The 11,183-nt window shown below is 47.9% G+C and overlaps 1 protein-coding gene across 8 annotated transcripts in view; it reads right to left on the bottom strand.

Moving 5' to 3' along the window:
• The window catches only part of LOC113975519 (protein Aster-B), a 94,691-nt gene that overhangs the window by 51,388 nt on the left and 32,120 nt on the right, over nucleotides 1-11,183 (bottom strand). The window contains exon 1 of one of the 8 annotated variants that reach the window (XM_027699608.1): nucleotides 10,357-10,528. The exons of 6 other annotated variants lie outside the window; for them this stretch is intronic. In XM_027699608.1, coding sequence (XP_027555409.1) covers nucleotides 10,357-10,379 — 23 coding nt within the window. In that variant the 5' untranslated portion in view covers nucleotides 10,380-10,528. Of the gene's footprint in view, nucleotides 1-9,741; nucleotides 9,760-10,356; nucleotides 10,529-11,183 lie in introns of those variants that run through there. One more of the 8 variants, XM_027699614.1, reaches the window with a different exon arrangement.

The following is an 11,183-nucleotide window of genomic DNA, read 5'->3' as shown; positions in this document are numbered from 1 at the left end:
TCCCCATCCCAGCAGTGGGATTCCTCCCCCAAAGCCTGGATCCCCATTCCCAGCCCCGCACTGCGTCAGGGCATCCTTTTTCCTGAGGAACCGCCTGACCTCCCGGCACACAAAGGAACCTGCTGCATCCCCAGGAAGGAGCCCTCCCGCCTGCCTGGGGGGGGGGTGTGTGAAAAAAACGAAGGGCTAAAGAAAGGATCGAATCTCCACCTGTTACCACATCGCATTTCCCGGGGCACAGCCGTGGGTCCTCCCCTCTCCTCTGCCCTCCGGGGCTCAAACCAGCGCTCACACCGCAGGCAGCAGCAGTTCTGCTGGGGGGGAGAGCATTAAACCACTCAAGGGTCTCACTGCTCCGATGATGCATTTTACGGCCCTCGAGAGCGGTGGACAAAAAGATTCCCCGCTCTGATAACGGGCTGGCATGGCTGGAACAAAGCCGCCTTTGCGATGTGCTGCCCGGCCCTGGCATCCGAGCTGGCTGCTGCCCACTGCCAAGAAAAGCTCCCACTGTCTCTTTAAGAATGTCCTGGAGCCCGCATCCCTGTTAACCCTGTGCTGCTCCTCGCTCCAGGCGCTCAGGAGGAGGAATTTCGGGATGACTCCTCTCTTCTCCTGCTCTTCTTGTCCTGGCACAGCTCGGTTTGTTTAGTTACACATCCCTGGCATCCCAAACATTCCTGCAGGGGAAATCAGCGGAGCTTTATTAAACATCCCTGCACTCCCTGCTCCGCAAACCACCCGGGAGCGCTGCTGTGACGACAAAGGAGCAGAGCAGTCAGCATGGACATAAACATCCCAATTACCTCCGAATTCCACTTCCTTACTCCCACAGAGCTCTCTGACTGCTCAGTGATTTCTCCCAGCACACCCTCCAAACCGTATCAGACAACACAAACCACCTACTTCCCCACAACAGGCAGCACAAGCAGCAACAGGAGGAGTATTTGTCTCAGACACATGGGTATTTTCAAACACAAACCCCTGGAAAGGCCTTTACAGAGAAGTTCTACTATGCACAAGGTAACGATGATGTGACAGGTTGAAAGTGTATCCAAACACACAGACTAAAACCTGTCCCAGGAAAAATAAGCAGAGGTTGTGCCTGATTTTCTTCTGGGCAAAGCACGGAAACCACTGTCCTTGGGTTCCTACCTACTCCAAACAGTGGGAACAAAGCCATCCAAAGAATTTAGAAACCAAGAAAGCAGCACAGACGTCAAGGTATGAGCACAAAGCAAATTAGAGGTTCCTGCAACATGATACAGGAGCTGCATGGTCTGATCAACCCAACCTCGTGGGAGCTGATGAAATATTTGCTCTGTATGATCAGTTAATCTCTGCCAGGAACTTTATTAAATGGGTGACAAGCAATCAGAAAGGTTTTTCTTGCAGAGCAGTGAGTTGAATGGAAAGCAACAAAAACATCCCAATATTGACCAGGCTCGTTTATGAAAAGAAACTTGAAGGGTAAACCAAGTAGAGTGGTCAACAAATATTTGAAGAATGTAAATAGGAAAGGGAAAGAGAAGCCCTATTAAAAGGTTTTATAACAACCAGTGATGTGATTATATTAAGCTGTGGGAAAAAATTAAGCTGAAGTCAACTCCTTGCAGCCAAGAGCAGGGGAGAAGTGCTATAAACTCACTTGTCGTGTTTATAAACCCCATTAGGTAACTGCTAATAAAGATAAAACAGGGAACTGTCTCACATTGAATCAGAGAACCTCAGTTGGAAGGGACCCACAAGGATCATCCAAGTCCAGCTCCTGGTCCAGGAGCCAGGAGCATGGATCAATGCCTCAATAATATCACTTTTTTTCCTAGTTTTGCTTTCCACAATCTTCCCAAGAGGCAGCAGCCCAGCCTGCAGCAAGGAGGGCTCTTTAAAGGTTTGCATTCAGTTGGTGTTACAGCTGTTTGGGCGTTACAATTCCAAGGGTTGTTTTGACTTGCTGTATTTTTGTTCCCAAAACCTCCCGGAGAAACACAACCATGTGACTTTTGAGTTTCCTGTGGGAAATCTTGCAGAGTGACACCGAAATCATCTCAAGTTCTTAATCTGGGTTGTGCCCCTTGAAAGAACAGATGCCCTTAAGGCAATTGTGGTATTTCCAAATATGAGCAAGACATAAGTTGCTTTGGGGACAATTGTATGGATCCAGCTTGTGGTATGGGACAAGTCACCTGTGAGAAGGGCAGGGGATAAGGCTGGACAGTTTGCATTTCTGATCCCAACTCTTACATCAATAGAATTTGTGCTCTTTAAAGAACTGGTTTAAGCTTTCACAATTTCTTGCTCACCAAAGCCAAGCTTCCAGCAGGGAAGCTTTCTAGTGCACATCTATTAATAAACATGTAAAAAGGCAAAACACCTTTAATCTCCATGTGCCTCATCTGCAAACTAATGCTGATGTCACCTCCTTTCTTCTACCCTTTGTTCATTTTGACTGTTTAGTGTGGCAGCTCTGACTCTGGAGGTGGGCATGGAAATCTCCAGCACAGCAAGCCTCTGCTTTTAAAAGCCTCTCTCACTGTAAAACAACACAATCTTAGAAACAATTCCATTTCCAAGATCAGTTGTGCTATCAGCTGCCTTTAAAACAGAAATTCAGGAGAATCCACAGGGAACCTATTCTTCCTGCTGGAAAAATAACAGAGCAGGTATTCGAGGCAATGATGGAGTTCTGCTGCCCTGGAGCAGCCACTGAATATTGCTCAGGTTCTCTGAGCTCCAGCCCTGAGACACATCCTTCTTTCATGGCCCACAGCTCAGCTGCAGTTTGCCTCCCAAACCTCATTCCTAAAATGTGCCTCACATTGAAGGGCACCACATGAGCACATCATTTCTCTTAACAGTTGACAGCTCTGAAAAAAAACCAAAATTCCACTTTTGAGAGCTGCACAGCCACAAGCCAATCTCCTCAGGAGCAGAGGGCACTTCTCTCACATCTCTGTGGCTGCTTTACTTCTGTCCCTGTGGGGTCAGAAATACACCAAAATTACAGCTCTGAGTCTCCACCAGCTTTCTAAAATACCTCTGTCTCCTGTGCAAAGCTTTTAATTCACAGCACTTGGTGTGTCCTCACTGCAAGGGATGAGACCTGGCAAACGATTCCTCTGCCATCTCCTCCTCCTGCCATCTAAACACAGCCTTGTTTGCTCAGTATTTCATTAAAGGAATTATTCTACTCAGAGAGAGCTGTTCTTAACACTAAAGATAAACAAGCTGTGTGTTCTCCCCCCCCAGCTAATTTGTTCTAATTTCATGTGCATATATGGGCTGTTTTCCTGCTACAAAATCTTTGCTGCTCCTGAATATACACCTCAATGTCCACCTCTTTCTTCTCCCCAAGTCTTTTTCATTCCACTCATTTTCTCCTCCATTTTTCTCCTTCCAGTTCCAAGGCCTGAAATTAGGTGTGGTGAAGCCACGTTCTTCCAAACCTGGTATTCCAAGTGGCTTGAAAATGATTTCCAAATATATACCTCAAATATAGATCTGCCCCTCATACCAAAAAACCTCACAAATCCCTCCTTCTCTGCTCCTTTGCCACACGCACGGAGTGGCTGTGACATTGTCAGAGGAGAATGGCAGCATTTTGCATCTTTTTTTAGCTAAAAAAAAAGCAGATCATCTCCCCCCAGGTCACTTGGCTGTGACCACAGAGAGCATTCTGTCCAGGAAAAAATGGTTATGGAGAGCAAACGGCTGGAAAATGTAAAGTACAAGCAACAGCACAGACCTAAATCTGGCCAAATGGAAAACTTTAGCCCAGGAGATGCTCAGAGAACATTCCAGCACCTTGTTTTCAGCACGTGGCTCTGCAAGGGCACACTGAAGTTCTGGAAGGAAAAGAACAGCTCCTGATTTCTGTGCAGTATTTGGCTTGGTCTCTCCATTGCCTGAACTTGGATATTTTATCCTTGGATGCTATTACTGCTGTTACACCTCAATTTATATCATTTACTTCCACCAGGCTCAAAATACTGAAATTAGCAGTTAGCATTCCTAATAAGCATCAATTATAATAATAATAATGGCATTAAGATGCACTTTCCAACCAGGACTGAACTCGGAAGCAGGGGAAGGTTCAAGCAAAAAAAAAAAAAATAGCAGCTGCTTAATCAACCACAGGAATACCATGAACTAGATTAGAATCGAGAGGAGTCTGATTCCCAAGGGGAATTTCAGCTGGCAAAAGTGATAAAGCAGAAGAGATCTTGACCAGGACATGGTGATTCTGGCAGAAAGCTCCACAAGATGGCAATTTTTGGCCCTTTCAAGCCTTGCCAGTGCCCACTTGTTGAGTAAAAATCCAGCAGAAATTCCCACCGGGTGAGTGTTCCTTGTTTGGTTCAACACGACCATTAATCACACGCTTAAAAAACGTGGAATCCTGTCCAGCACATCCCTCTCTAGCACTTGTCCCCTGTAAATCCCACACTGCTCCAGGGAAAAGGAGCAGAGCAATGGTTTGCCTCGTTCTGCAGGCAGGGAAACACCAGGGTACGAGTGGCCAGGGACAGATCCAGGCACAAAGTGGCCTCTCGTGACTTCACAGCCAGGACCTTGTTCCTCATTGAAGGGACCAAGCAGCCAAACAGCTCCACACTTCAGCTTTGACACAGAAAAGCAACACCTGGTCAAGTTTATCTTGACTGAATTTGCCTCTTTCCACGCTTTTTACTCCTGGAAAAGGATCTCTGGAGAAGCCTCACTGCTGCCTCATCCATCTCAACTCAAGCCCCGAGCGAGCAATGGCTGCAGGATTCCAGAACAGTTCCAAGCACTTTGCCCTTCACTTGACATTTATGAGGCTGCTGAAGGGCTGGAGAGAGAGAGAGCAAGGTGATTTTGCCATCTGATAAGGAGAAAAGGCAATTTTGGAGGAAAACAAATGGTTAGGATTCAATTAGCCCAAGGAGAGATCTGAAGGAGAGATTCAGCAAAGTGCAGCATCTTCATGGCTTAAGTCAAAGAATTCCTCTGTCTGGTTGTCCTCAGAGAGGTTTCAACAAGCACATATATCTTAGAGCATAAAATTATAGATGTTTATCCAAGTTTAAAGCAAAAACTGATGCCAAAAGCCAACCACATAACAAACAAAAATCACTAAAGGGGCACTTTTGCCAGTCTGTCATCACACAGAGCTGCAAGCAAACCAAATCTCAGACCAAGGCCTTCATAATGGCTCAGTTTTTCTTCAAATAGTCTCCCTCCACTGTAATTTCACATTTTGCCTTTGCTAAAATAGTCACTTCAGTCGTGCTTCACCCCGTGTCAGCACTGAAGGTATGAATTCAGCCTGGCAGCCCAGGACAGAAATGGGGAAGGAGCTGCTCTGGGGGTTATTTCTGGCTCAGCTGGTGCCCACGAGGACAGTCTGGCCAAGGGAATTGCGTGCAAGATTTTTTCCTTGACAGCAGTGCACTTGGATTAGGCTCCTCTCTGCTTACTATGGCCTCCCACTGCCGAAAAGCCCAGATAAATTAGCACAAAACCTGCTGCTAACCCTTAAGTAATTCTGTACTACAAACCCCTTCACAAAATAAATCCCCAAAGTTCTTCTTCCAGTCACCTGACACAACATCTTCCTGTTCAGAGAGAAATTGTACTTTGTAGACAGAGGTTCAGAATGTTCTGGATGCAGGGGGAGATGAGCAAGCCATTAATAAAGGTTTCCTCTTCCTACCACATTAACAGCAAACGGGAACATCCTGATTCCCAAGATCCATTTGCAGAATTTATAAGGAGTGAAAGCCTTTTCTTTCCAAAATGCCAGAGCCATATTTATATGTATGTGGGTCATCCCTGATGGCTTTTAGCAGAGGATTATCAGCACCTATTCCTTCCTTTTGAATAAAAAGCACGGAGAATGATGTAGACGCAGAAAAATCGATGACACAAAACACTCAAATGCAACATTTTAACCTGTAATGTGAAGGTCAAACAGCACAATATGCACAGCAGCACAATTATGTAACTTCAGCAGAACTATTTCGCTGGGCTCCTCCAGAAATTGAGGAAGAATTGATTCTGGAAATCCAATTTCATTTGGAATCATTTGCGGCACAAGGGAACGAAGTTCATTGTCGCTGCACACAGCAGCTCTTTAAGTCTCTGCAGCATCAATATGAAATTGGGAGTGATTTAAACAGCTTCATCACTTCCTTAGGTAATTAAGGAGGCAAGAATCCCAAACACCCACGTTTGTCACCTTTCTGTGTTACAGCAAGTACCAGTTCTCTGGAGCCAAGGACACAACACATCCCTCCTGTCCCTTCTTCACTGCCCTGGTATTTGAGACTTCAAAGAAGACACAAAACTTGCCTGTAAGAACAGAGCTAGACAGGATTAGAGCTTATAAATCCCCTCCTGCCCCTCTTCCATGCCCTAAGACACTTCCAAAGCCATGGAAAGGGCAGGTGTTGTTGGCCTGGACGAGCCACCAAGAGCCCCTGAAGTGGTAGCCTTACAGAAGGCAGAGCTGAATCTGCCTAAAGTTAATCTTCACTGCTCCCTGACATCAAACAACTTCTAATTTTAGCTCTGCTGTTCTGTAACCCTACCTAGTTCCCATCCCACCCCCACAACTACATAATAGATCCTTCCCTCAGATAAGTAGGGTGTTGGAACATTGAGAGTTTTTTTCTCACCCACAGGCACTAGCAGAAAAATGAATTACAGATTTATTTTTAGGCAGAGCCTTTGGCCCTTGTTTTCTCAGTGGGCTCCACAGAGCAGTTTCTGTGGCTCAGAAATATTCCAATCAACAAAGCAGCACAAGCAACGCAGAAGGAACCACAAAAGGAGGAAAATCAGATGAGCAGGGTTTTGTTTAGTATCCCATTTATGGGACAGCAAGTTTGGTTTTGTCCCTGAAATGCTCTTCTGGCATTTCAGAAAATCAGAATATTCTGAGTTGGGAGTGACCCACAGGGATGTGCATGGTCCATCCAGGGATCAAACCCACAGCCTTGATGTTATTAGTACCATTTAATTCTCATTTTTCATAGAAGATCTCAATTAGTATCCACCTATGCTGGATTATGAGCTCCCCAAAACTCCCAACAAGGCGAGCAGCACAGCCTGAGATGAGAGGAGAGGGAAAGTTCAGCCTGTCCTGCTGTAGTTTGTGGCTTTCCCAGATTTAAAGCTCAAGGCCTGGCTGATTGCAATCCCTAAGGATCTCTGAGATAACAGTGATGTCAGCCTGGAAGCAGAAGTTCTCTCTCACAACACCATGTCGCAACACACAGACGTACGAAAACATTCCCCTGTGCCACGAAAACCTCTTATCAAACCAAGACTTTGGGCCCTGCTAAAACAAACCCGTGTTGTCACATGTCACAGCAGCGTAGTCAGGGACTGCAGCATCATTCCTGATGCTGGAGCACCACAGTGAGATGCTGCACTGGCACCTCAGGGCGTTGCATTGTGCCACAGCCCCGTTCTGGTGTCACCCTCGGGGTCCTGCTGTGCTGCAGAGCCCGGCGAGCACCCCGAGCCTGCCTGGGAGACCAGATGGTGGGGACATCACTTGGGGCACAATTAGGTGGCATTCTGCACTAATGCAGGGCATCCTGAGAGGGATCAGCACGTTGGCCTGGGCCAGGACAAGCCTGCACCCAGCCCAGGGGTGGCCAGAGGGTCCCTGCTCAAACGCTCTGCGTTATTTTGTGCCGTCTCACGGCGGCCCAAAAACTGGCAGGAGCAAATCCCACTGCCAAGTGTCAGAGTGGCTGCTCCTGCTGACAGCATTCTGTCCCTGTGCTGCTGCCCTTCCTGCCACACACAGCAATCATGAGTCTTTTTGCCATTTTTTTTAACTTTTAACCCCAGCAGTGCCACCCAGAACGGGAATCACCGCTCCTACACCAAAGGATCTGTTTGCATCCCATGCATTCGATGTGCTTTATTATTTTGGATAAATACTAAATGCTGTAAAACCATTTCATTGCAGATATTGAGGCTGTGCCACCCCATTAAAGTACCCCAAGCAAGTCTGACAGGCAGCAAAGCCCAGGGAACTCTGCATTCTGTACTTAGACCTGTGCTCCTCTAGAACCACACAGCCAGTCCAGCAGCGACACACATGTATATTTGGGTGACACAGAACCTGAAATAACACCTTTAACTCACCCTTCTGTGCCTGGATGTTGCAGCACAACCAAATAAATAAAAGTGCCCAGAGGGGGGAACACAGTAACTACTGCAAAGATGCAAAATGCTGTATAATGAAATAAGGGAAGCAATCAGAGTGTTTCACTTCTCTGTGGGATTCAGAGGAAGACGAAGGGGATGCTGAAGAGGCAAGCAGGGAATGGTCAGCACTTTTTAAGTGTTTCTAGGAGAGCCAGGGGAACTGATTATTGAGAACAGAGGGAGCCAGGACAGCCCAGGGCCCCCGAGCCCCTGCCTGGAGCTGAGGAACTCAGAGGGAAGAGCGTCACCTACTGAAGCACCGCCAGCATTTCCTCCAGCACAGGGTAATCTGCTTATGTCCCCAGCCAGCCCTGAATCCACCTCCCTCCCCTGCTTAGCTCTGACAGAATTCCCAGGCTGCCTCCAACGTGAGCTGGGAGAGAGGCTGGGACAGAGCTGGGCACACAAAAGCTCTGCAATCACACGAGGTGGAGAGGGATGGAGAGGGACTGGGAGGGACGCAGTGGGTGCCATGTTAGTGCAGATCCACCCGATCCCAGCGTTTCCAGCACATGCTCTGCTCTCCTGGTAGTACACTCAGCTATTATGCAACTCCTCAGCACAGAGAGCAGCAAAGCACTGCAAGAATTGGGCTTTTTTTTTCATTATTTAAAAATAATAAGAAAAAAAAAGGTGTAATATTTTCAAACGCTAATAGCTGTGTCATTTGTACAGCCTGTGTTACACGTAGCCATGTACACACAGGGAAAATTCAAAGGCTGTCAGCGTAATTAAATAAAAGACAGAATTACAGAAATTAGGAAAAGAGATGACCTATTGAGTCATCCCTGGCTCTAGTCCGTCCCCTGGGCCCAGTACAAGATGCCTCCTAGTGCTATACTGTAGTGCTTTCCTTTTTTTACCCAGAAAAAAAAAATACAAAATCAAAATAGCGACAATAAATAAAACAACAAATAAAAAATAACTTCCCTGGTTTCTCACACTTCACAGGCGAGGATCTCAAAGCACCACATTCACACTGATGCAAAGCAGCACACTTGAGAGAGGCTGTTATTTCTATGATTACTTCCTTTTTCATTACAGAGAAAAAGGATTAAGGAAAAGAAACAGGCCTTCCCGTTGGTCTTGACTTCTACTTCTACCCAAATTACAAAGTCACATTCCACTATTAACTATGGAGCCGTTCCCATCTGATAAAGTTCTGATTAAATCAATTTCATCATAATAATTAAAAGATTATTTATTCCAACTAAGTAGTTTTGACATCCTAGAGGTTTAAGCCAATTTTGATATACGCATGATTTACATAAGTCTTTGTTGGTTAAGTTTATATTAGATAGATATGATTGCATTCATATCTGTTATATACGTATATATTTCTGTATCAGTGTAAAATACAAGCTCAACCAACAAAATATTTACATGTGAACATTTCAGATATATATACACACAGCTTTGTTAATTGACTTTCACCCACACAATGTTTTCCTTCACTGCCCACTTATCCAAACCTGGAGAGTTTTCCCCCAAAACACCCGGGAACGATCAAAGAATTAACGAGCACTTTGGTACCTTCCTGGAAGCTCTCGGTTCCCAACTCTAATAATGTCCTTACAGCAACACGCCAGGAAGGTGCATCCCCAAAAAGCAGCTATTTAAAGGACAAGCCGAGCAGGAGCCATTCCACGCACGCAAGATCCAAAACAAATTTTTTTCCCCCACTTTTCCTCGGGAAAAATAAAAATAAAAACCCGCACACGCTGATTTTCTCTGCGTGCCAACAACCCCCGAGCCCCGGGGGACGAGCAGGGGCTCAGGTGAGCACACACAGCTGCAGATTCATGCACAACCCGATGCCTTAAACTGATTTTAGGCGACAGCAGAGGAGGGGAAGGGGTGGCGGCAGCGGGGAGGAAGATGCAGCCAGCGCGGAGGGAGGCTCAGGGAGGGCATCACGATGCTGGCGCAGAGATGCCCGGACAGCAGCGGCCCATCGTTATTCCCGGAGCCTTTCCCGGCGGCTCCCTCCCTCCTTTTCCCAGCCGCATCCCGCGCCGTCCCCCCGGGGTGATGCTGCAGCGGAACTTGGCCGGGCGCGCATCCCTTTCCCCCGCAGCGCGGCCGCCAAAGGAGCGCGATCTGGGGGAGAGGCGTTTTTTGGGGAGGGCGACAGCACCCAGCGCTTACCAGGCGAGCTTGAACCCTTTCATTAGTACAGCCACGATAATCCGCTGCCCGTGTCCTTGTCTGCCCACTGACAGCTCCAGAGGTCCCAGGACATATTGGAGGAGCCGCGGCCGGCGAGCGTCCCGCGGGGAGCGCCGAGCCCCATGCGCCGAGCCCCCCGCGCCGGGGCACGGCCGCCCCCCGCCCCCGGGGCACCCCCAGCCCCCCGCAGACAGGCTCAGGGCTCCCCGCAGCAGCAGCGCCAGCGGCTGAGCCGCCCCGCTCTCTGCTGAGCATGTGCAGCAGCCGCGGGACCGCAGCATCCCATGGCATCCGCGCTGCCCGCCGCGACACGTCGCGACAGCGCCGGGAGAGGGGGATGCGCCTGCTTCGCCACCCCCCTCCCGGGCCGTCACATCGCTGCCCACCCCGGACCTCTCCCTCCTGAGCGCGCTATCGCAGAATCGAGTCTGTATCACTATCAGTCAAGGATATCTCAAGGGGTTGGAATGGACCGTGAGGAGCATCTCGTTCCACCCCCCCTGCCGTGGGCAGGGACACCTCCCACCGCTCCAGGTTGGTCCAGCCTGGCCTTGAGCACTTCCAGGGATGGGGCAGCCACAGCCTCCCCGGGCGACCCATTGCGATGCCTCACCCCCCTCGTGGCAAAGAACTTCTTTATATCGATATTTATTTATATAGATATTTTATACCTAACCTAAATTTCCCCTTTTCCAAGTTGCAGCCCTTCCTCCTTGTCCCATCAGTTCATTTTATACCTAATCTAAATTTTCCCTTTTTCAAGTTGTACCCCTTCCTCCTTGTCCCATCAGTTCATTTGATACCTA

Source organism: Neopelma chrysocephalum, unplaced genomic scaffold, assembly GCF_003984885.1.
Source record: "Neopelma chrysocephalum unplaced genomic scaffold, ASM398488v2 Primary Assembly neopelma1_138, whole genome shotgun sequence".
Lineage (NCBI taxonomy): Eukaryota > Metazoa > Chordata > Aves > Passeriformes > Pipridae > Neopelma > Neopelma chrysocephalum.
The sequence above is the reverse complement of the archived record's forward strand: the minus strand, read 5'-3'. Positions and strand labels throughout refer to the sequence as shown.